At 43.7% G+C, this 25,881-nt stretch overlaps 1 protein-coding gene across 2 annotated transcripts in view; it reads left to right on the top strand.

Annotated features, from left to right (window-relative positions):
• The window catches only part of LG03H12orf75 (linkage group 03 C12orf75 homolog), a 117,838-nt gene that overhangs the window by 84,186 nt on the left and 7,771 nt on the right, over positions 1-25,881 (top strand). For both annotated transcript variants that reach the window (XM_073620277.1, XM_073620276.1), the window contains 2 exons: positions 11,895-11,916; positions 14,983-15,018. In XM_073620277.1, the coding sequence (XP_073476378.1) occupies positions 11,895-11,916; positions 14,983-15,018 (58 nt within the window). The remainder of the gene's footprint in view (positions 1-11,894; positions 11,917-14,982; positions 15,019-25,881) is intronic.

Raw genomic sequence — 25,881 nt, 5'->3', positions numbered from 1 at the left:
GGCCAGTATATTGTCAGAGTCTACAGGGAGAGGACTCACCAGGTCCGTGGGCAATTGGTGCAGGCTCTCGGCGGGTGATGCTGAATCCTCTGCAGAGAGCTGTGGCTCTGGGGGCTCAGGCACCATCTTGCTTCTGCCCTTGCCTGAGGCTGGGGAGGGCTTATGAGGCTGCCGGTTCTTGGGTTTGTTTTTCACCGCTCTGTGCATTACCGGCAGCGTCCAGAGGTGACCCGGAGCACGCAGAGGTATGTGAGCAGCGTCCTGGCTCGTTCTGTGCTGCATTAGGCCGGCTTGTCAGTTCCGATGACGTGGAGCGGAGGCATCAGGCAGCCATCTCCTTCACTCACGCGCATGCGCCCCTGCCTGTCAGCAACTTTTCACAACACTAAGGGGGTTATTTACTAAAGGAAAATCCACTTTGCACTGCAAGTGCACTTGGAAGTAAAGTTGCTGAAGATCCGAGGGAACATGCAAGGAAAATAAAAAACAGCATTTTAGCTTGCACATGATTGGAGGATAAAATCAGCAGAGCTTCCACTCATTTCAGATCTACCCCTCAGATTTAGAGCATCTGCACTGCCAAGTGCACTTTCAGTGCACTTTCAAGTGCACTTGTAGTCCACTTTCAAGTGCACTTGTAGTCCACTTTCAAGTGCACTTGCAGTGCAAAGTGGATTTGCCTTTCGTAAATAACCCCCTAAGTGTACTACCACTTTAAGGACTCAAGTGTTTTTTTGCACGTATATGTGCATAGGGGTGACATTTAGAATGACAATTCACATAAAAAGATACATAATTTTGTATTTCTGGCCTGAATTGGGGGTGGATCATGGGATTTTGTTTCTACACAAATGCATGAATTCTTTCAGAATATATGCATAAAGTGCTAGATATTGCTTGTTCTTGATGAATAGTTTTTTGAGATAATGGAGAAGCAGTGAAAAGGACTGCCAGCTGCATTTAGAAAAGAAGTGAATATAGTTAGTGTTTAAAGCTCACAACAGATTTATTTTCTGTCCTTGGGATTTATCAGAGCTGTTCTGTTCTTCTTTCCAAGGCTAGTGAAAAATAAACAAATCTACTCTATTTTCTCATGCTAGAAGTGTATCTTCAATAAGGCTTCATGCACACTAGAAAGGTAAAAACTGCTTTAGAAACGCTGGAAAAAAAAAAACACTAATGTTTTAGTGTCAAAAGGGGGGAAAAAGGGAAAGGGAATTTGTGGGACTTTAAATGAGGCTATAGGGGCCATTCAAGTCCCCTCCTAAATCCTGGTTCAATATGAGTTTAAAAAGAGCACAAAAGGCGGGATTTTACATGAGGCACAGGGAAGCAGATAAAAGTAAAAAAGGCTTTAATAGATTCAAATAGTCATATATTTACCTATTCAGTGATAATGCATTTTTCTATATATATCAATAGTTCATGAGAATCTAATATTGCACAGTCATATATATTCCAACAAGGAATTAACATGTTATAAATACATAGGAGACTTAATACATAAGGGACACTCGTAGTAAATGATACTCATGCAGATTGGTGACTCACTATAGTGTCACAAAATAAAAATGAAAAAAAAAAAAGAGATCTAGATGAAACGTCCATACATGGTTGATAATTATATGTAAATAACAGCTCTACGCATTTCGGGACCTTATAGCCACTCATCAGGAGCAAAACCATAATAATCACCTATGAATAGGGAAAACAACCATATTATAGATCTGAGGGAACAATTGGGCAAATGTAGAATATGAAAAACCCACACATATACACATTTGGCCCACTGACTTACATGTACATCTGCGCAGTGGTGATGCAGCCGTGAGAGTCACAAATCGGCTGAAGATGCCACATCACAGAGCTGAAGGGGCGCACCGGAGCGACAGCCCACAAACAATGCCCCAAGTGGGTCAAAGTATATGATGTGACACAAGTGTGAGTGAAATCGGGTGACCAATGTGAAAAAAAAGTGAAAGGAAAGGATTAGGATAAACTGAGGAGTGTGTAAGTGGGGAGATGTAAAGCAAAATAGGTGAGTGAGGTGCAAGATAGAAAAGGTTCTAAAAGAAATAGAAAGATAAGCACTGGAGTGAAAGAAATGAAATGAAGCGAAGGGGAAAACCAAGGGATAGTGAGGGACAATGGAGTAGGAAATGGTGAGGAGAAAAATAATTACCTGCTGCAAAGTGAATGAAGCAAAGAATTAGGGCTGCAACTAACAATTATTTTCATAATCGATTAGTTGGCCGATTATTGTTTCGATTAATCGGTTAATAACCTTAAAAAAAAAAAAAAAAAGTGTGGCGTATAATTTAGTTAATATGTAAAGTTTAAAAAAAAGGCAATTTATTCTTAAATACCTCTATGCAGTGGTAAATATAAATAACCAACTATATGGTTAGGGAGCAAAATATCTAATCCACTCTGAGAATAACAGACAGAAGAGATATACTGTATATGCTATTAAAGGGTGAATCTGAAAAATATTATCAGACTCAGAGATCAAATGTCTTCCTCCAAAAAAAAAATTCATTTTCTAATCGTTAGTGGGGTCAAGTCGATGTTCATTTTCAACTACAGTGACGGGAAAATTTTGAAATAGAAAACTTCTTGGTCAAAGGAATTTTCAGACAGTGTATGTGGTTTTCGTTCAGAAATTACATTCATTTTAAAAACAGAATGTTAAAAACAAGTAAAAATTTCAAACAACATTCTTTCATTCAGCGAACGTACAAAGAGTTTTCGTCTGAATATTCTCGTCTGAAAATTGATCCATGTGGCCAGAATAAGGCTCGCTATACACCTAGGCAGTTTGCTTTTGATCTGTTTCTGCAGTGCTTTTTGCTGTGCGTTTAGATTTTTGCGCACGTGATTTTGCGGCGATTTGCGTTTTTGCATTTTTTTGGCCAATTGGGTTAAAAAAACTAAAATTAGCCCTTTATAGTACAAAAAAAAAGCAGATAATCACTACTGTAAGGGGTTAATTTTTTTACTGTAGAACTGTGAAAGTAACATCTACAGTAGCGATTATTTGCTCTTTTTGTACTATAAAGGGCTCGTTTTAGTTTTTTTTAACCCCATTATGTTACTGGCCGATTAATCGATTATGAAAATAGTAATCGATTAATTTCATAATCGATTAGTTGTCGATTAATCGATTAGTTGTTTCAGCCCTACAAAGAATGTCCAAGAGTGTGTTTGTTCCACAAGGGAAGTTGATGTGAAGGGATTTTTGCCGGCGTTTAACAGTGTTTAGCCTAGTGTGTAAGCTTTGCTTAGTAGCTTTAGTGTTAAGAAACGGAGCCGCCGGCGTCCTTAACCAGTATGGTTGTTTGGGAGCGGGCTGGGAAGCTATTCGCTGTGTCCTTAAAAAAGAAGTATGTTTTTTTTTTCTTACATCTATTCTATGTGAGCTGCTGATATCTAAAAATCTTTCCAGCCCTCTTAGAAAGTGCCCCCATTCTGTCGAGCTAAATACCTGTGGGAGGGTCTACAGACTTTCATACAGTGTAATACCGACAATGGTCTGGCTCTGGAATCTGGATCCACCCACTTTCCTGTCATCTTGCTTGATTGATGTTGGCTCTCTGCTCGTTTCCGAGACTTCACAGAGTGTAGCTGTTCCCCCTCCCCTCTCTCTCTTCCCTCCTCCCTCCCTTCTCCCTCCTCCCTTCTCCCCCTTCCTTTTCCCTCCTCCCCCCTCCCTTCTCCAACGCAGCATGTTTCAGTGGTCAGAAGAGTCGGTGTTCAGAAGTGCCCGGGATGTACGGCGCATGTGCCGTACAGAACAGCACAACAGCTGATTTTGGCAAGGCGTGTTCGGTGAGGGGCGGATTAGTACATGATGGGGGCGGATTTTTAAATGATGGGCAGTGCTGCAGAGATGGGGGCGGATTTTGCAAAGATGGCCAGTGCTGCAAAACAAATTTTATTCTGCTATTTTTCCTGGCCGCTTGCGGGGCGTGCCCATCTTTTAAATATCTGCACCCAACATATACAAATCTGCTCCTCACCGACATGAGGCATCATTTAAAAAATCTGCACCATCTTTGCAGCACTGCCCATAATTTTACAATCCGCCCCCAACATGTACAAATCCGCCCTTCACCGACATGAACACGCCTCGCCAGCACCGTCGGCTATTGTGTGCAGGCGCCGTCTCGCTGTCACAACAGCTGATCGTAAAATCAAAAACGCAAATTAAGTGCAGCGCAAATAAATAAAAAGTCCATATATGAGGGAAACACAATTCTTCTGAAGTACAATACTCCTTCCTATTATGGGAACACCACGAGATCTTCTCCACTAATGTGCATATAAAAATGCTTACTAGATGGAAGGTCATACAAGGCATGGATTCCAGAATCATGGATGTACACAGCTCGGATCCTCCAGTGATCTTCACTTATTCCCGGCAGATGTCTCTCAAATACAGCCAATGAGCAGATGAACTCTTAATCATGCAGCCAAAGGGAGAGACACAGCAGCACTGAACAGAGGCGCTGTTCAGCGCTGCTGTGTCTCTCCCTTTGGCTGCATGATTTTTTTGTCTTTTTTTTTTTTTTTTTTACACTACATCTTTTTTTTTCTTGGTGAATGAGTAGGGGTACATCAGCACCCCCCAATGTTGAGGGCAAGTGGCCTGGTATGGTTCAGGAAGGGGGGGGGGGGGCGCTCGCTCGTTCCCCCCTCCCACTTTTCTGGCCTGCCAGGCTGCATGCTGGGATAAGGGTCTGGTTTGGCTTTTGGGAGGCTCCCACACCATTTAAAAAAAAAGGTTTGGCATCGGGTTACCCTTAAAATCCCTAACAGTCTCAAAAGACTTGGTATGGATTGGTGGGGGGGAAGCCCCACGCCATTTTTTTCACAATTTTTTTATTGCCGGCAACGGGTTTTTTTACATTCAGCTGTCAGCAGCAGCTGTAAAAAGCCGAGTGTGCATGAGGCCTAAAAGGAAAAACATTTTGTCCCCTGACACTGTAGTTGTATGGATTGGTAGTCCTCCAAGGGAAACTTGCCTCAAGGAGTTGAATAGTGTATTAATTTTGAACATGAGATAACAGGAAAAAATAAGGTTTGGTTTGTTAGAGACCCTTGCCTCTCTCTGTATTTTTACAACCTGTGATATGTATAAACTGCCTTAGTGGTGTGTGTTTTTTTCTTGTTAAACTGATTGTAAACGATCACCTTGTAAAACAATCCATTCAATTTATAATAGAAATGAAAGGCAAAATGTTTTTGTATGGATATATAAAAAAAAAAAAAACATTATGAATACCTTTTTTTTCTCTTTTTTTATATGTGATCACATTTCCTCTATAATAAGGCTTACCTGTAGGTAGTATGAATATCTCCTAAACCTGCACGGTTTAGGAGATATTCATACTTCATGCAGCCAGTGATGTCACCGGCGCATGGGCTCTGAAGGAACGGTATACCCGTGCTGTCCCTTCAGAGCCCCCATCCATGACTCCCGCAAACATGCGTGGGAGTGACATCATCGTGGCGCAGTCAATCAGATGGCGGGAGGACGCCCTGCAGGGCTTCATTCTAAGGCAAGTATTTCATAATGTGCTAGTATGCGATGCATACTAGTCCAATATGCCTTTACTTTGCAGGGTGTAAAAAAATGAGGTGCTCTAGTGCTGAACTTTCGCATTGTTGTTTAGTGAGTTACTTCACAGACTGCCTACTAGTTTAAGGCATTTGAAGTACTATGGTAAGGCTAAGGACAGCCCCAGAGCTTGCAGACTTAGAAAGCTGAACTCTAGACAAAGTGGTGTGTTTTATTTCTGCTGTGTAAAAAAGAAAAAAAAAGTTTACTCACATGAGTTATATGCCACTTATGATTGCTGCCCTTTCTTTATTTACAATTTAATTTATGCTGGATAGTATAGCTCTCGCTGTACTGTATAGCACCATGACTATGAGAACTGTGGCTCTCATACACAGAAGCAGCACTGTTGTTTATCCACCCCTGATCTCCACTTGCCCATTCACGGAATGCCTTGTATTTTGTGTCAGGTTCAGAGCAACCAAGTAAATTCGGGTCAGATTCTGACTAACAGGGTGCCCCCTAATGGGTTCTCCAAAACAAACAGGCAACACTTGTACCTCTTTAGTCCCTTTCACACGGGATGTCCGATCAGATCCACCTGAAAAACTGGCGGACCTGATCAGACCCTCCAGTCTCTTCTGTGGAGCGTCGGATGACACCTGCCACCATCCAATCTGTTCTGATCCTGTCCGCCAAAAACAGACAGATGGAGGTCCTATTCCCCATCCATTCGGTGGATCGGATGGAAACGGACAGGTAGTTAATTTCCATCCAAATTGCCCCATAGATGAGAGCGGGACTGTGTCCGTGTCCGCTCTGCATAGCTAAGCGGGGATCAATGGAGAGATCCCCTGCTTAGCAGAAGTGCCCATGTGAAAGTGACCTTAGTGTTCTGTGAAAACAAAGTTGTTGTTTTTCCCCCACATTTAGTCATAAACCCTTGAGTCCCTCATCGTGTGTATGTAAGAAACCTAAGTCACACATACACAGCATCCAAAATCCCGCCATCCAATTCAATAAAATATAGTATATACCATAATTCAGTTTGCTTCAAGAAGGAAAACATTTCTTCCTGATTTCCCAAAGGCAACTGGATACTGTCCAGATATACAATATACAGTGCATCCAGAAAGTATTCACAGCGTTTCACTTTTTCCAAATTTTGTTATGTTACAGCCTTATTCCAAAATTGATTAAATTAATTATTTTCCCTAAAAAATCTACAAACAATACCCCATAATGACAACGTGAAAGAAGTTTGTTTGAAATCTTTGCAAATTTATTAAAAATGAAAACAAAAAAAAATCACATGTAGATAAGTATTCACAGCCTTTGCTCAATACTTTGTTGAAGCGCCTTCGGCACCAATTAAAGCCTCAAGACTTTTTGAGTATGATGCTACAAGCTTGGCACACCTATTTTTGGGAAGTTTCTCCCATTCTTCTTTGCAGGGCCTCTCAAGCTTCATCAGGTTGGATGGGAAGCGTTGGTGCACAGCCATTTTCAGATATCTCCAGAGATGTTCAATCGAGTTCAAGTCTGGGCTCTGGCTGGGCCACTCAAGAACAATCACAGAGTTATCCCATAGCCACTCCTTTGTTATCTTGGTTGTGTGCTTAGAGTCGTTGTCCTGTTGGAAGATGAACCGTCACCCCAGTCTGAGGTCCTGAGCGCTCTGGAGCAGGTTTTCATCAAGAATGTCTCTGTACATTGCTGCATTCATCTTTCCCTCAATCTTGACTAGTCTCCCAGTTGCTGCTGCTGAAAAACATCCCTGCAGCATGATGCTGCCACCATCATGCTTCACTGTAGGGATGGTATTTGCCAGGTGATGAGTGTTGCCTGGTTTCCTCCAGACATGATGCTTGCCATTCAGGCCAAGGAGTTCAAGCTTTGTTTCATCAGACCAGAGAATTTTTTTTCTTATGGTCAGAGTCCTTCAAGTGGGCTGTCATGTGCCTTTTACTGAGGAGTGGCTTCCGTCTGGCCACTCTGCCATACAGGCCTGATTGGTGGAGTGCTGCAGAGATGGTTGTTCTTCTGGAAGGTTCTCTTCTCTCCACAGAGAAAAAACGGAGCTCTGCAAGTGTGACCACCGGGTTCTTGGTCACTTCCCCGACTAAGGCTCTTCTCCCCTGATCGCTCAGTTTGGCTGGGTCCTGGTGGAATTGTCCTGGTGGTTCCAAATTTCTTCCACTAACGGATGATGGAAGCCACTGTGTTCATTGGGACCTTCAATGCTGCAGACATTTTTCTGTACCCTTCCCCAGATCTGTGCCTCGATACAATCCTGTCTACAGACTTTTCCTTGGACTTCATGGCTTGGTTTGTGCTCTGACATGCACTGTTTACCTGTGGGACCTTATATAGACAGGTGTGTGCCTTTCCAAATCATGTCCAATCAACTGAATTTACCACAGGTGGACTCCAATCAAGTTGTAGATACATCTCAAGGATGATCAGTGTAAACAGGATGCACTTGAGCTCAATTTTGATTGTCATGCAAAAGGCTGTGAATACTTACTGTATTTATTGGCGTATAACACGCACTTTTTCACCCTGAAAATCGGGTGCAAATAGCGTGTGCGTGTTATACGCCAATACTTTAATTTTAGCTACCTCAGAGGGGACAGGGAGGGGACAGGGAGGGGGCGGGACAAGCGCCATCAGATTACATATAGTGAAAATCTCCTGTTTACTTGGCAGCTAGGAAGTCCCGTTTCCTGGGCCGCCATTGGACCACTGTTCTGTCTATCATAGGAGATTCTCACTGTATGTAAGCTGTCGGCGCTCGTCCCCCTCCCTGTCCCCTCTAGGCTGCAGATGGGCATCAATCAGGCTGCACTGATGGCAATGGTGAGGCTGCTGCATTGAAGGCAATGGTGAGGCTGCTGCATTGAAGGCAATGGTGAGGCTGCTGCATTGATGGCAATAGTGAGGCTGCTGCATTGAAGGCAATGGTGAGGCTGCTGCATTGATGGCAATAGTGAGACTTCTGCATTGATGGCACTGGTGAGGCTGCTGCATTGATGGCACTTGTGAGGCTGCTGCATTGATGGCAATAGTGAGACTTCTGCATTGATGGCACTGGTGAGGCTGCTGCATTGATGGCACTTGAGGCTGCAGATTGACACTGACCCTTATTTTGCTTCAAAGTTTCTTATTTAAAATGTAAGGTTTTTTTCCTGAAACTTCCCTCTTAAAATGAATGTGCGTGTTATACGCCGATAAATACGGTATGTATATGTGATTTTTTTCGTTTTTTTTTAAATAAATTTGCAAAGATTTCAAACAAACCTTTTTCATGTTGTAATTATGGGGTATTGCTTGTAGAATTTTGAGGAAAGTTATGAATTTAATCCATTTTGGGATAAGGCTGTAACATAACAAAATGTGGAAAAAGTGAAGTGCTGTGAATACTTTCCGGATGCACTGTAAGCAATATTATTTCTTAGAAGGATTATTGGGAGACTATACACAGAGATGAGTAGACAGGTGACCCAAAAAGCAGCAAAGCTGCCACATCCTGGCATTACAGTGGTTGAGGATGTGTTACTTGCATGGCTGGCTGAACAGAATTTTATAAATCCCTTTGACAGGTGTCACGGAACCCCGTCAGCATACAGCCTCCTCCAGTCTGAACATGAGATATCAGATATTACAGCCATATATTGTAACTAAAAACCAGGCGAGACTAGCTCAGTTACAAATTGCAACATGGATACAGGCTTTTTATGCACTTGAAAAGTAGGTTCCCCCTTCCTGATATTACCCTAACAATACAAACTATATCCAGAAACATAAATTAACATGAGCTAATTAACCACTTTTGGACCAGCTCACGACGATATACGTCGGCACTTTGAAGAGGGATATCATTGTTATGGCAGCAGCTAGCTAGTCCGCAGCTAGTCCGGTTTCAGATAAAAGTGGTCTCAGCGGTGGATCCGCTGCAAGATCACGTTTATCGGCGGCGGGAGAGTGGCCCCACTCCCACCACTCTCCAGCGCCCTCTGCCTCTTACCGGAGCCGCCGGCAGCGGCGGAGGCAATCGGATCCTTCTCCCTGTTAGGTATGGAGATGAGTGAGGGGAAGATGGCCCCCACTCATCTCCATACCATCACTTCCGCCCATAGCTCTTAAAGGAACTTTTTTTTTTCTTTTTATTGCATTTTAGTGTAAATATGAGATCTGAGGTCTTTTTGATCCCAGATCTCATAATTGAGAGGTCCTGTCATGCTTTTTTTCTATTACAAGGGATGCTTACATTCCTAGTAATAGGAATAAAAGCGACACATTTTTTTTTAAAAGAACAGAGTAAAAATAAAAAGTAAAATAAATAAGAAAAAAAAAAATTAACGAGCCCCACCCCGCCGAGCTTGCGTGCAGAAGCGAACGCATACGTGAGTAGTGCTCGCATATGAAAACTGTGTTCAAACCATACATGTAAGGTATCAACGCGATTGTTAGAGCAAGAGCAATAATTCTAGCCCTAGACCTCCTCTGTAACTCAAAACATGAAACCTGTAGAATTTTTAAATGTCGCCTATGGAGATTTTTATGTTAAAGTTAAAGTTTGTCGTCATTCCACGAGCGGGCGCAATTTTGAAGCGTGACATGTTGGGTATCAATTTACTCGGCGTAACATTATTGTCTCGGAGCTCACAAACTACAATACACATTATCATAAGTAAAAACACAGGACACCTTCACAAAATAGCAGGAGACCACCGGTAGCAGACAAACCGTCTCCTACATTGTACAGAGGCGAATGTGATCAGCACTTTCAATTAACATTTATAGTTCAGAATCAAACAAACCAGAAATAATCTTTATATATTTCCTGTGAGATATTGTGGATAAATATTACTGGCCTATCTGAAGTAATCCACCACATTCTCAGTGTCCATCATTAGAGAATGATCTGCTCTCTCCCTGGGCCATAGTCACTGGGTAAGAGACTTGCTCCTACTCCTCTCCAGAAGCCCCTATCATGGTTAGGTCTGTCACAACAGGTGAATGGTTCCTTTGTATTTTGAATGTTTTTCTGGTTGTCTTGAGCTGTGCGTTTACCTCTAATTGTCAGTGTTGAAAAATACAATTAACTTTAACCAAATTCTTAAAATTGTAGGTGTTTTCCCTCCTTTAAGATGCCCCCCTCCACACACCTTTTTCAAACAGTGTAGGATTCCTGGGTCGAAAAACTTCAGAGATCTCGAACATTGGGTATATTGTAATAATATAATATGGGTAGAATTAAGAATAACACATTCCCCTGCTCCAAAGGATGGGACCACAGTCATGACTATGCATTAGTAATAACCAGGCAAAGTGTGAATTATTGATGTGCCCATAAAAATTATAAAACTACAGATCACTTGTAGCTTTAGTTGCTGACATGGAAATGATTGGAACTATGGAGACACAGTAAACAAAGCACATTGGCTTACTGCCGTAAACTGGACAAATGGATTAAATCTGTTTATATGGCCATAAAGTGGAAAGGCATATATATCAAATCAGTTGTGGAAGAGCTCAGTTATTGTTACACCAGAAGTGCTTTTTTGTAAATTCTTTATATACAGTATATCCTGAGCATGATACAAACCATAGTACACAATGAAGAATGTTTTGGCATTTTGTAGAACAAAGTAGAATCTGTATTGATATTAAGATATAAGCAGGAAGACAGAATTTATAGGATACAGTAACTGTATACATGAACCCACTAGTAGGGAAAGAGAAAAGAAAAATTGAACAAACAAGGGTGGAGGGGTGGACAAAAGCAAGAAGCATGGGAGTTGGAAGGTTTCAAGAAGGGGGTAGGGAAGTCTGGGTAAGGGTTAGTGTAGGGGATAAGGGGCAGCTAGGACAAGGAAATGAGGGAAAGTGCACTCCCCAGGTGGTCCATATGGTGTTGAGCTGTGGATTAGGAGTTGCCAAATATGAGGGCCTTTCCTTCTTTGGAGAATGTATAATCATTCCAATAGAACCACGTTGTTCTGTATGCATTGCTTTTGTTTTGAGAGGATAGCATGAGATCTTCCACCCGTCTAATATCCTGTGCTTTGCATACCCATAGTGAGATTAAGGAGAAGAGGGACCTTTCATTTCAGGGGAATGTAGGATTTAGCCATATTTAAAAGGTTATTATAACTGTTTTAGGGCTCTTCCGTTTGGGGGTTCAGATATTTTTTATTGTATAAACCTTCACTTTTATATAATGATTGAATGTTACTGAATATATCATTGTTGTTTGTTTTTTTTAATATATAAAGTAATGTAAGCAAATTTTAATCTAAGCTCTAAATCTATTTATTTTATCTTTTAGGTTGCAGGGATTCCAAAGACACGTGAGTAAATTCTGCATAGTTGGAGCATTTTTGTACATAATTTGTGTCTAAAATGTTTAAAGTGTAGCTCTGGGTTTCTTAATAACTTAAATATTGTAAATAGTTGCTATTGAATACTTTCAATATACAGTATGTTGCTTTATTTTCTCCAGTTTCAAGCAATCAATGATTTTCTAGAGCTGATAGTAACGATAGGCTTGTGCTAGCAGACTCCAGAATCCTCATCCTCATCTCTCTGCACCTTTTATTGGCTACATTGCATGCAGCCCTACAGGTCAGTTAAGGGAGGGGGTCAAGCTAGCCCTCCTTCTGAACCATACCAGGCTGCATGCCCTCAACATGGAGGGGTGCTTTGGGGTGGGGCCGCCCCCCCACAGAACCCTGTCCCCACGTTGATGGGGACAAGGGCCTCTTCCCAACAACCGTGGGTGGTAGCTGTGGGGGTCTGCAAGAGCAGGGGACCTATCTGAATGCCCCTTTAACAAGGGGACCCCCAGATCCTGGACCCCCCTGTTTGAATGAGTAGAGGTACATTGTACCCCTACTCATTCACCAAGAAAAAATAAGTGCAGTGTTACAAAACACAAGAGATGGTTTTTGACAAGTCCTTTATTAGAAATCGTGTCTTCTTCCTCCAGCATTTCTTCTCCCTCCGGTGTTTCTTCTCCCTCTTCTCTCTCTGATGGTTTCTTTTTCCTTCTGTGTGTCTTCTCCCTCTCCTCTCCCTGGTGATGTCTTCTTCGTCAGCGACCACCACTAGTCGCTAAAAATAATGAACATGGTCTCCGATGCTGGCTGCCTCCGTTGTGTTGGCTCCCGCTGTCTGCCATATCTTATATAGCCTTGGGGGGGTGGCCATCCGGTGACGTCACCCAGAGACCTGGCTCTTGTGATGTCACAAGGGCAGATCTCCGGGTGACATCACCGGATGGCCATGTCCCACGGCTATATAAGAAATGTCAGACAGCGTGACCGACACAACGGAGGCAGCCAGCCTTAGGAAGAAGGGCTTCCCAGCCCGTTCTTTAGCAACCAGCTATTTACAGTGTGTTTAAAGAAGAAAAAAAAAAACTTAAAATGCAAAATGCATGAAAACTGCATGCAATAGCACATAAAAAAAACAAGGGTTTAAAAACGCAAAACGCACTGCACGTTCTGTGCCTGAAAAACACAAGAAATGCAGCCCGCATGGATGTGAACCCTGACTAAACCCACAGCTGCCAGTGTGTCCTGGGAGAAACAGTGCCGATGTTGATCCTGATGCATTGTACTTTTACTGTTTTTTCCCCTTAATTACAATTTTATTCGGATCTGTTCACTGCAGTGGTATTGTGGTGCAATGGTTTGTGTCACAATATGCTACGCTTGAAATACTTTTTGGCGCACACCACCACTGTGCAGTGGTGTAAACTGGCTTCATCACAAACAAGGTAGATTGCTTTGTCTTTGCCCTTGGACTGCGTTTAGCAAGGCTGCCCAACACAGCCCAAAACAATGGCCCTTACCTCACTCCTAAATCTTTTTTAACCACAATCTAAACCAAACTCTTGGGGCCCTTTTACACGGGCATTCCGATCAGATCCACCTGTCAGTTTTTCAGGCAGACCTGATCAAGAAGCTCCATGCAGCTCATTGGACAGGTGTATTTAAACAGACTTGTGTCCATTTACACCCACCTACCTCCACGTCCATCCAGGTCTTTTTCAGTTTTGGACCTAAATGCGATGAATCGGATGTAGCCTGTTGTAAATAGACAGCAAATTTACATCCAGCCGCGTATAGAGCTAGCAGAAGTCCGCCGCACACAAATTGAACAGGCACAGATGTAAATAAAAAATAGACATCCATACCATTCAGCAGGGGATCTGCTCATCGATCCCCTGCTGATCGGGGCAGACCCTGCTCCATGTTAAAAGAGTCTTGGGCCCTTGTTACACTAGTAATTATGATATTCATAGCAGCTTGCCAGTGACGTAATCTCTAAGAGCCTACTCATCTTCTTGCTGGGAGAACTAGTGGCATGCCATTCCATTGCTACTCCCTCACTTGTGATTGGGATTCTGGAGCATTTCCCCTTCATATGTTGGCTCTGCTCCTGCAGATCTTGAGATGTCCCTGCTTCTTCTCTTGCATTTTCTATAAAACAAATACAATAATCCAAGAGGATAAGAGAATCTTTTTGTAATGATGGTAGTAGCAAGTGCCTAGACTTGGGAACCAAACGTTAGGTGTGTTATCACAGGAGTGCCTTTGAAACATATAGAACAATTGGGAGGGGCAAACAAGAAATGTAATATTAACTAACTCAACTTAACAGACTATTAATATCTGTAGATTTAACATTTTTATACACAATATAAATAAGCATCGGTATAGTTACATACACGCTGTTGCCACTTTCTTAGGGAAATGTATAGGGTAGGACCTCTTGCAGTGGAAACATTCCTCAGGGTATTTTGGGCATGCTGACCCAAAAGCAGAACAGTTACTCCAGATGTGTCAGCTATGCCTGCTGTTTATGGAAAACATTAATAGGATAGATATTAAAGCGGAGCTCTAACCAAGAGGGGAAGGGGAATCTCCGCTTGTTTGTACCCTCCCCCTCCACTGCCACTTTTTTTTTTGGGGGGGGGGGGGTACCTGGCTTTGACCGCTCCCACTTCCGGCTCAGATCGTCACGACGATCTAAGCCAGAGGTTTGGAACCCCCCTCCTTAACCCATAGTCTTCTGGGACACATCACGGGTCACAGACAATGACAGGACCATTCACAAGGCACAGCGTGACTCGCACATGTGCAGTAGGAAACAGGATGTGAACCGCAAGGCTTCACTTCTTGTTTCCCTTACTAGAGATGCCAAAGCCTGTACCCAAAACCTATTGAAGAATTGGTTCAAGTGAGGACATCGCTGGATCCCTGGACAGGTAAGTGAAAAGTCTGGGGAGGGGAGAGTCTGGAGCTTCATTTTACTGTTTATTTGAACAATCAGGATCTCGTAAGAATGCATGTGTTTCTTTGTGGATACATGGTTTAAACCCAGAGTGTTTGTAATTTTGTGTGTTACAGGACAGATGATACTTCTTCTCAAGATGACAAACACAGGTAACAACTATGCCTTTCACTGGCGAGGCCATGCAAAATCCTAGGAGTTTTCACCCAGCTTCCTATAAGTTATAAAGACTGTGGTGTCAAGATGTCCCTCTAATAATTCCTGGCTGTTTTCTCTTGCTTGGGGTCTTGGTGCTCGCATCCACTATCGAGTTTCCTTTGTATCCTCCATTGATATAAATCTCCAACAAGAACAGTAGGGCCCTACTTAGGTGGTGGGAAGATGTGCAGTGCAGGGATCTCACCATCAGACTGCTGGATTTGTAAGATACTACAGTGCCTTGAAAAATTATTCATACCCATTAAAATTTTCCACATTTTGTCATATTACAACCAAAAACGTAAATGTATTTTATTGGGATTTTATGTAATAGACCAACACAAAGTGGCACATAATCGTGAAGTGGAAGGAAAATGATAAATGGTTTTCAAATTTGTATTCAGCCCCCCTGAGTCAATACTTTGTAGACACCTTTTGTTGCAATTACAGCTGCAAGCCTTTTTGGGTATGTCTCTACCAACTGTGCACATCTAGAGAGTGACATTTTTGTCCATTCTTTCTTGCAAAATAGTTTAAGCTCTGTCAGATTAGATAGTGAGCATCTGTGAACAGCAATTTTCAAGTCTTGCCACAGATTCTCATTTGGATTTAGTTCTGGACTTTGACTGGGCCATTGAAACACATGAATATGCTTTGATCTAAACCATTCCACTGTAGCTCTGGCTGTATGTTTAGGGTCGTTGTCCTGCTGGAAGGTGAAACTCCGCCCTAGTCTTTTGCAGACTATAATAGGTTTTCTTCTAAGATTGCCCTGTATTTGGCTCCATCCATCTTCTCAACAACTCTGACCAGCTTCCCTGTCCCTGCTGAAGAAAAGCATCTCCACAACATGATGCTACCACCACCATGTTTCATGGTGGGTATGGTGTGTTCCGGGTGATGTGCAGTGTTAGTTTTCTGCCACACACTGATTTGCTTTTAGGCCAAAAAGTTAAATTTCTTTATCGTACATCATGGGACACAGAGCCTTAAGTAATTACTTAATGGGTTATGGGCCACCTTCAGGTGTTGACACTGGTATACCAATCAAGGAAGTTCACTCCCTATATAACCCCTCCTCCTTCCAAGAGCACATCAGTTTTTTCACCAGTGTCTAAGGTGTTGGTCACAAGTGAAGATGTGCTCTGAGGAGCTCCAGGAGGGATCCATGCTGGATTTAAAAAACCTTCACAACTGGATCCATCCATGCCACTGCTGCCACAGGATGGTACCCGGGCCTTGCATAGAAGAACAAGGTTTTGCCTGTAACGCTTCTCTTTGAGGGCTGGACCCTCACACTCTTTTTGGTCTTGCTACATTACCTAAAGTTGTCCTGAGGGGTGCTCTACAGGTCCAAAGGAGTGGAACCCCTATTAAAAGGGACCCGGTCTTTGAAGGTTTAACTACGCTGTCCATTGTGATGGGTGAAGTTTGGATCTGTCTGTTTACAGCAGTATCCTGCAGGGAGGAAAAGGTAAGAGAAAAGCTTAGGAACTGCAAAGAACACCTATGACTTTTCTTTTATATTATATTGTAATGCCTTAAAAATCTCCTCTAGAGGGAATAAGAAGTACACAGACCCTTTCAGCAGCTCCGTGTCCAGCTAACAGCATGGTGTGTCCTAGCAGCATATTTTCTTCTCCCCCAATTGGGGGAACTGAGGGGCTGGGGGTACAGGTACAGTGTGGTAAATTGCATCCTGATCAGTTTTTTTTAGCATTTTTTCAGTGTGACAGCATTAAAGGTTAGATCACACTTATTGTAAGCCTCAAAACTGCCATGTTTAGCATTTAGTTTAATCTTTATGCTGCCATTGTTTTTTCATACTATATGCTCAGCAAATAGTATATTTCTAGAGTGCCTCTGCTTTTGTGCTTAGCACTATGGCTTCCAAGGTTGCACCAAAATTCCACCCCCAGGTGCTGGGAACTTAAGTCATGCCTCCATACTGTTATCCTCTCCAGAGATACCAGACATGGCAGGCCAGGGTGAGTCCTTGGAACCGACTGGTGGTGCAACTGCTTTTTTTTTTTTTTTTTCAAATAACAGTTTTTATTATTGTTATCATTCTTGGTTGCGATACAGAATAAAGGAGCATGGAAAGTTGTTAATATTATTCAACATATCTTATCCACAATCAAACATATACTTATGATATAGAGGTTATGAATTCGTATTAAGTTTCAAAGATATCTCATTGTTTAACTGCTAGCAATTCCTTTTGTAAGTAGAGAATGTTAATTCAGTTACATTAATGTAGAATAATGCTTATGAGAGTTCAAATCTTTAATAACTGTATTATAGAAGAATGAGTAGAAGAAAAGGAAAAGAGAAAGAGGGAGAGAGGGGGGGAAATATAAAGCAGGCCATCTGAGTAAGGTTGGTACCTGGTCATGGTGGGTCCTCCCGGAGATGCCACAGCTCCCATACCCCATTGTGTGCCTCCAGTCTGTCCTGCATTCTAGCCGTCATTCTCTCCATCAGTTCAACATCTTTAATTCTGGAGTAAAGATCTTCAGGAGAGGGTGGGGAACGGCGTTTCCAATTTAGGGCTACTAGGCATCTGGCCGCTGTGAGTATATGCCTTACTAATTTCTTATATGGTGTGCAAAGTTTAAGTGGTGACAGTCCTAATAAAAAGAACTTTGGAGAAGCTCGGACCTGCAGTTCCAAAAGGTGGGACAATAGATGCTGGACCTTATCCCAAAAGGGGGCTATCAATGGACACTCCCAGTAGATATGTATGAGGGTGCCCCTTGCTCCCTGACATCGCCAACATCGGTCTGAGCTAGTGGGGAAAATTGCATGAAGCACATCTGGGGTCATATACCAGAAGAACAAAATTTTGTATGCATTTTCCTTGTAGAGGGTGCACATTGAACTCTTTGCTGTTTGGTTCCAGATCGCCTGCCATTGTGCTAAAGGTAGTTCTTCTTCAAAGATTTTCTCCCATTTAAGCATGTATGAGTGTTTTCCCTGCTCCTCTAGGGAGATGGCATTTAGAATCTTATATATTCCCGATATGACACCTTTCTGTGCATTCCCCTCTAATATTATGGTTTCAAAGGAGGATGGGGGAGAGAACTGCAGGTTCGAGGTTATAGTCAGTGCGTAGTGCCTAATTTGTAAATAGCCGTAGAATGCCTGTTTTGGCAAATCGTATTTTGCTTGTAATTCTGAGAAAGATAATAATTTACGAGTTCTAGGTTCCACTATACTTCCGAAATGAAATAGGTTTCTGGAGGACCAAGGGTAAGACATCTGATGTGTAAGGCTATCTGGCACTTTAGGATTGCAGATAAAAGAGGTCATTGGTGATCTCTCTGAGGACAGTTTGTGAGGTCGGGCCAGTGTACGCCAAGTCCGTCGTAACAATGACATGGGGCCCAGCATCCGACCGGGGGGCACCTCCGCCTCCGCACTCCATAGAAGGTTGTTCGGGTGTATTGGAGCTAGCCAAAGCTTTTCGATTTCAGTCCATTTATTATATGATTTTTGAGTTAACCATGAGGCTATCGCTCTCAATTGCGTAGCCTGATAATATTTAATAATATCAGGGAAAGCTAGTCCTCCCTCTCTGCGTGACGCCAGCATTACTGTCTTCGGTATCCTATGCCTTTTATAGTTCCAAACAAATTGGAGTAGGTCTGACTGGAGCTTTTTCAAGTGTTTAAGTGGTACAGGGATAGGAAGTGTCTGGAAAAGATATAGGAGCTTTGGGAGGATGGTCATCTTAATAGAGGCTATACGGCCTAAAAGGGAAATGTGATGCTTTTTCCACTGTGTCAATAAAGCTCTAATAGAGCGGAAGAGGGGAGGGAAGTTTTCCTGATATAGGGTGTCATATTTTGGGGTAATGTAGGTCCCCAGGTACTTTAGAGCGGTCGTTTTCCAGTTGTAATGGAAGTTGGCCTTTAAAAGTGCGAGTTCGGCTTCAGGGATATGTAAAGGTAAGGCTTCTGATTTTAATGGATTGATTTTATAGCCTGAAAGAGCTCTAAAATTGTCTAATTCCCTATGTAGGACTGGGAGGGTGATATGAGGTTGGGTCAGTGTAAGGATAATGTCATCGGCAAATAGGGAAATCTTGAATTCCCTATCCCTAACCACTATCCCCCGTATGTCCGGATTGTTCCGGATCGAGGCGGCCAAAGGTTCCACGCACAGCGCAAATAGTAAGGGCGACAGTGGGCACCCCTGTCTGGTGCCATTTGTCACCGAGAAGGGTGTGGATAATGCAAAGGGGGTTCTGACCTGTGAGGAGGGGATGGAGTAGAGATGCCTGATCGCTCGCATAAAGGGTCCACAGAAGCCCATGTGGGTCAGAGTAGCGAACAGGAAGGGCCACCCCAAACGGTCAAAAGCCTTTTCGGCGTCAAGGCTCAGTAACATGGAGGCAGAGCCCTCCCTGCCCGCCACGTCCACCAGGTCAATCACCCTTCTGGTGTTATCACTTGCTTGCCGCAATAGGACAAACCCCACCTGATCCTTGTGGATCAGTGATGGAAGAATCGTATTTAGGCGGTTGGATAAAAGCTTGGTGAAAATTTTCAGGTCCGAGTTCAGGAGTGCAATAGGTCTGTAATTGGCGCATAGGGATGGGTCTTTATCTGGCTTGGGAATTAGGGTGATAAAGGATCTCTGCATGTCTGCTGGGACGGGGGTGTCCTGGAGAAAGGTATTAAACAGCCTACACATATAGGGAAGCAGCTGAGGGAGAAATGCCTTATAATATTCATAGGGAAAACCATCTGGGCCAGGGGCTTTATGGGATGGTAGGTTTTTGACAGTCAGCTCTAATTCCTCTTCTGATATCTGTGCGTTAAGCGATAGCAGGTCAGATGATTGGAGATGTGGAATTCCGCTTTGTTCTAAATATTGTCGTATCTTTTGAGTCAGGTCTGGAGAAGGGGGGTTACTGGGTATGTCGGGGCTGTTGTACAGGTCTTTGTAGAAATCTGCAAAAGTTCGGGCAATATCCACTGGGTGGGATAGCAGCTGACCCTTTTTATTTTTAATCTGATTCGGGGATAGCATGTGGGTGCGTTCACGGAGTTTGTTGGCCAGAAGGGAGTGGGCCTTATTACCCTTGTCATAAAACATTTGTTTTAGTCTGGTCAAGGCCCTCTCTACCTGACCTAGGGCCAGGTCCCTAAGAGTCATACGAAGGTTAGTTATTTTTTTTAAGTAAAGGTACTGTGGGGTTAGTTTGGAGCTTGTGTTCCAGTACTCTAAGTTCTTTTTCCGCTGTCACTTTTGCAGTTAGGGCGTCTTTTTTTTTGCGCTGTGGAGAGCGCTATACATTTTCCTCGGAGAACCGCCTTATGGGCTTCCCAGAGCGTGGTGGGTGAGACCTCCTGGTTATTATTCTCTTTAAAATAGAGTTGTAGAGTGGAATTTAATTCTGTCAGAGAGGGCTGGTGTTGGAGGAGGAAGGTATTAAGCCTCCAATTATAAGGCCTACGGAAGGCCGTATCAAGGTCTATGGTGAGCAGGATAGGGGCGTGGTCAGACCATGAGATCGGGAGAATTTGAGCCTTGCGGGTGAGCTGTAGAGTGTGGTTATTAACAAAAAAGTAATCTATCCTGGAGTGAGTGCGATGAAGAGCTGAGTAGAACGTGTACTGTCGATCGCCTGGACGGAGAGCCCTCCATGCATCAAAGAGCGCATATCGTCTGGAGATTTGCCTGAATAGTCTCGAGTCCCTAAGTACTCTGGGTGAGGTTGTTTGGGGGCCCACCGTCTGGCGATCTGTGTAAGAAGAGTGGGTGAGATTGAAATCGCCCCCTATTACAAGAACCTTAGGTGTTGTTTTAAAGAGGCGGGCATACACCCTGGATAGAAAGCTGTGTTGTTTGACATTCGGGGCATACAAAGTGCATATGGTAATGTCCTGTGACTGCCATTGTCCCTGTAGGATTATGAAGTGGCCATGTGGGTCGCAGTGTTGGGTCACGCAGGTGAAGGGAGCCCCCCTCTTAATAAGTATGGCCACTCCTGCCTTTTTATGGGTACCCGAGGCCATGTAAATCTGAGAGTAGTATCTGGAGGCGAACGCAGATGAGCCCCCCTTATCATAATGGGTCTCCTGGACCATAATAATATCAGCCCCTGACTGTCTGAATTCCCTCAGTGCCAGATGTCTTTTTTTATTGGAGTTTAATCCATGTACATTTAATGAGAGTATCCTAGCCATGGTAATGTGTATGGTAATGTGAGTAGGCGCTCACCTGATGTTGATGCACCAGCATTCAGGACTGGGGCACGGGGCAGGCACTCTCCGGGAGGAGACCAGGACTCTGCTCGTTGATTGCTGGGTAGGTTTAATGATGGCTGGATAGAGAAGGGGGGAGGATAGTCAGAGAGAGAGAAAAACACTGTTAGTGTGTAAAGAACATGGAGAACATACATTTCCAATAAACCTATATAGGCCAACAGGCCCAAGTCTGGACAGACTCCCCTGAGCCCCCCCACCCCAAGAAAGAGGAGTGGGAAGGGGCACCCGGGAGCCCGTAGCCAGCCAAAAACAACTATTCTACAGCACATAGTCTACGACCCTGCACTGATATCTATCTATCTAACTATCAAGGGGGGGTGGTAGTGAACGGAAACTATACCCATCTCTCCAGAGCTCATCTGAGTTAAGCCCTGGTTGTTAAAGTGAAATTCAGCATGGGGGGTCAATCTTGGGGGTCCTAAGCTGAAGTTGCATAAAACAAACTAAAGTAAACTGCAGTCTAACTGGGTATATATATTGAGCCTAAGTGCTCAGGTCCTGCAGATATAGAGAGTCACAGTAGTTGCATCTCAGCGGTTCTTTTGCTTGGTGGGCTTGCGTTGCGGGTCTGAGTCCCGGGACCGGTTGGGGGTAGGCACTCTCTGCCAAATTGTAGGTGGCGGTGGGGGTGATGCTACAATGTCCCAGTCCGGTAGCTTTGGTGCCGGGATTTCAAGAATGTTGCAAAAGGTGCGCAGATCTTCTGGATACCTCATTACTGCGGATTTGCCTTGGTGCTTTGCTGTGAGGCTGAAGGGGAAATGTTCTCTTTCTGCAGTAGCTGTAGTAGCGGCTGGAGAAGTCTGCGTTTTTGCAGGGTGATCCAGGAGAGGTCTGGGTACAATTGTATCTGGACATCATCAAAAGTCACTTTACGCGCTAAGCGTGCCCGCTTCATGATTTCTTCTTTGATGGGGTAGGAGCTGACTCTACATATAATATCTCTCGGTTTAGCGGTGGCGCCTTTAGGGCGAAGCGCTCTGTGTGCTCTGTCCATATCAATGTGTTTGTTGGGTGGCTCCCCAATTAAATTATTAAAGACAGATTGTAGGATTGTTTGCAGGTCCTCGGGTCCCTCCGCCTCCGGGATGCCTCTCACTCGAATGTTGTTGCGGCGTCCCCGATTGTCCAGGTCTTCCACGTGTCTTTGCATATCTCTCAACATTTCTCTGTGGTCTGCTCCCTGGATTTGTGTTCTATGGACCGCCAGTTTGGTTTCTTGTATCTCTTCTTCAGCCATTTCCATCCTGTCCGCCAGGTGTTTGAGCCCCGTCTGGAGTACTTGGATTTCCGTGCGGCAGGTGGATTTCACGTCTTCAATGAGTTGTCTGAAATCTTCCTTTGTGGGTATGGCTTGTAAATATGCTTGCCACTGAGGATGTAAAGGTGGTGCAACTGCTTTTCACACTTCAGCCCCTGTATACGTGACTGAAGATGCATTTTCCTCTGCCCTGCAGGACTTAGAAGGAAGAATAGCTGCTTTAATCGCATCCTCCATCCAAGGGGATAGGAAGCGTGCTAGATCCCCCTTCCCCACCTCAAGCCCTTTTACCAAGGAAACAGTGGGCACAGGATGAGGTATTACCCTCAGGTGATCATGTGTAAAAAAAAAAAAAAAAAAAAAAAAAGGCAATTTTTTTTTTTTCCTCTGCAGAGGAAACAACAGTTGATGAACCTTATACGACCTCGCAATCTGAGAGATTGATGGTACAAACTCTTACGGAGATGGTTCGTTCCACTTTCATGCTACTCCTAACAGAGTCAGCTGAAAGTTTGATCCCTTGGGTTTTAAAAAAAAAAGAACCTTTGCAGTCTTTTCAACTATTACTAGAAAGACTTATTTATGCTGAATGAGATCATCCGGATAAGCATTTTTCTCCCTCCAACGAGTTTCTCAGTTTTCTATCCCATGGAGGAGTAATTCACAAAAGATAGAAAGTACCAGCAACGCTGCGATTTCCAGCATCAATAAAAATGCTTAAGTATCCAACAGATAAGAAGTTGAAATTTTGTTAAAATCCTTTTTTTTCTGGCAGGTGCCGTTTCTCAGCCTGCAGTTGCTGCAATAGGCATCTGTCAGTCCCTAAAAGGACCAGTTCAAAGAGGCCCTTAAGGAGGTCCCTGTACAACAGGCCCATGGGTTAGCTGAACTACCAAAGGCACTATGTTTTGCCATAGACTCCATAAAAAACGTTATCCACTAAGCATCCCGCCTTGCGCTTGTCCTAAAACACATGCGTAGGCAGGGCTTTTTTTCAGCGGGAACGCGGGGGAATGCAGTTCCGGCACCTTCAGCACTGACTATATGTAATAGTAAGGGGTGCTGGGGTGTGCTGCAGGGTCTATTGATGCTGGCTGCTGAGGGATCTATTTTTGCAGGAGGGTCTATTCTTACTGGTGGGGATGGGTCTTATATCGCTGAGGGGTCAGTTATGGCTGGGAGAGATCTACAGTTGAGGAAGGGGACTATTTTTGCTGGCTGTGAGGAGATCTGCTGTTGCTGCCGAGGGATTTTGTTTTTCGGGTGGCCCATTGTTACTAGGGGGATCTTTTGTTGCTATAGGGGGCTTTATTGTTATTGGCTACAGGGGATCTATTTTACTGCTTTTCTTGTTATCATTAACAAATTCCATACAAATTACTTATCACCACAAAATGATACTTGGTTCTGTATTCTCTAAACGGGCAGTAATGGGAGGTAGGTAGAGGGTGCTCGGAGGTGGGTAGAGGCGGAGAAAAGGGGTGACTCAGAAAGGGGGAGTTCCTGCACCTATTCTCTGAGAAAAAAAGCCCTGTGCGTAGGCAGGCCCCTGTGTTTAAAAAGTTGGTCAGTTGAAGCATCTTGCAAAAAAGGCTTCTGACTAGTCCCCCTTTTTTTTATGGGGAGCAACTATTTGGGGAAGATTTGGTCAAATACATCCAAATGATTTCTAGCAGGAAAGGTACTCTTTTGTCCAAAGGAAGGTATAAACGTCCTTTTATTTAAATGGACTCCTTCCCCTGCGCCAGGGGCAGCTGCCTCTAGGCAGTGGTGACAGCCTCCACCGTCCGACTCTAGAGGAGAAAACATTCAGCTCCTGTATACATGATTGAAAATGTGTTTTTTCCTCCGCCCTGCAGGGCCTTGAAGGAAAATTAGCGACTTTAACCGCATCCACCATCCAAGGATAGGAAGCGTGTTAGATTCCCCTCCCCCACCTTAGATCCCTTATCAAGGGAACAGTGGGTAGAGGATGAGAGGTTACCCTCAGGTGATCAGGAAGAGAGGCCAACCGATTACTCCTCTGCGGAGGAGACAGCTGGAGTTGAACCTTTTTTCAGCCTCGCAATCTGAGAGATTGCTGGTACAAATCTCTTACAGAGATGGTCCGTGCCTCTTTCAAGCTACCTCTAGTAGAGTCAGCTGATAGTTCTGTTTCTTCTTAGGTTCCTTAAAACCTTCACTGCCTTTTTCATACGTTTCCTGTACATGTACAGATCCACGCAGAAATTCAGCAGATCTATTCTAGATCTAAAAGAATCTAAATCAGTTCTTGAAGATCTGCTCCTTTCTATGGAGTCAATCAGATCAGTAGTTTCTATCCCACAAGGAGGAAAACTTCTGGCGTCTCTATCGGCATCAGGGATGCATATTTGCACGTCCATATATTTCCCGCTCACCAAAGGTTTCTGCGGTTCGAAGTAGAACAACAGCATTTCAGTTTATAGTCTTACCCTTCGGGCCAGCTACAGCACCTCGAGTGTTCACAAAGATGCTAGCCCCACCTCTAGCTGGGTTAAGGGCACAAGGCATAAACAGTCTTGGCATACCTAGACGATCTTTTGCTAATAGACCAATTGGTGTTCGGAGTAAGGTGTACGCATTACAACCAGTTACCTGGAAAAGTCTGTGTTGCGTTCTCAACCTAGTGAAGTCTCCCTTAAAACCGCTAAAAAAGCTGGAGTATTTGGATCTGATTATAGATACAGCCTAGAAAAAGGGTGTTCTTTCCCAGGCAAAAGACAACTCCATAAGAGAGTTGGTGCGGATGGTCAGGTCAAAAGGAGATCCTTCCATTCGCCTTTGCATGAGGTTCTTAGGAAAGATGGTGGCTTCATTCAAAGCAGTTCCCTATGCCCAGTTCCTTTTGAGACTGTTGCAAAACAGTATTCTATTGCTTGGAACAAAACGATCCAAGCTTTGGACTTGCCAATGCGGCTGTTCCCAAGGGTGTCCCAAAGCCTCACTTGGTAGTTACTAAAGATCTGCTAAAAGGTAAATCTTTCAGACCACTTATTTGGAAAGTGGTAACGACAGAGAAGACAACTGTCCAAGGACAGTGTGTTCAAGAACCGAAAGAACCTTGCTCATCAACATCCTAGAGATTCGGGCAGTACGTCTGGCTCTGAAAACCTGGACTTCCAAGTTAAGGGATTGTCCTGACAGGAGCCAATCCGTCAGTGCCACGGCTGTGGCCTATATCAATCACCAAAGGGGCACCAAGAATCTCTCAGCGCAGAGAGAGGTGAACCATATTCTAACTTGGGCAGAAAGAAATA

Source organism: Aquarana catesbeiana, linkage group LG03, assembly GCF_042186555.1.
Source record: "Aquarana catesbeiana isolate 2022-GZ linkage group LG03, ASM4218655v1, whole genome shotgun sequence".
Taxonomy (NCBI): domain Eukaryota; kingdom Metazoa; phylum Chordata; class Amphibia; order Anura; family Ranidae; genus Aquarana; species Aquarana catesbeiana.
This window is presented reverse-complemented; position numbering and strand designations above follow the sequence as displayed.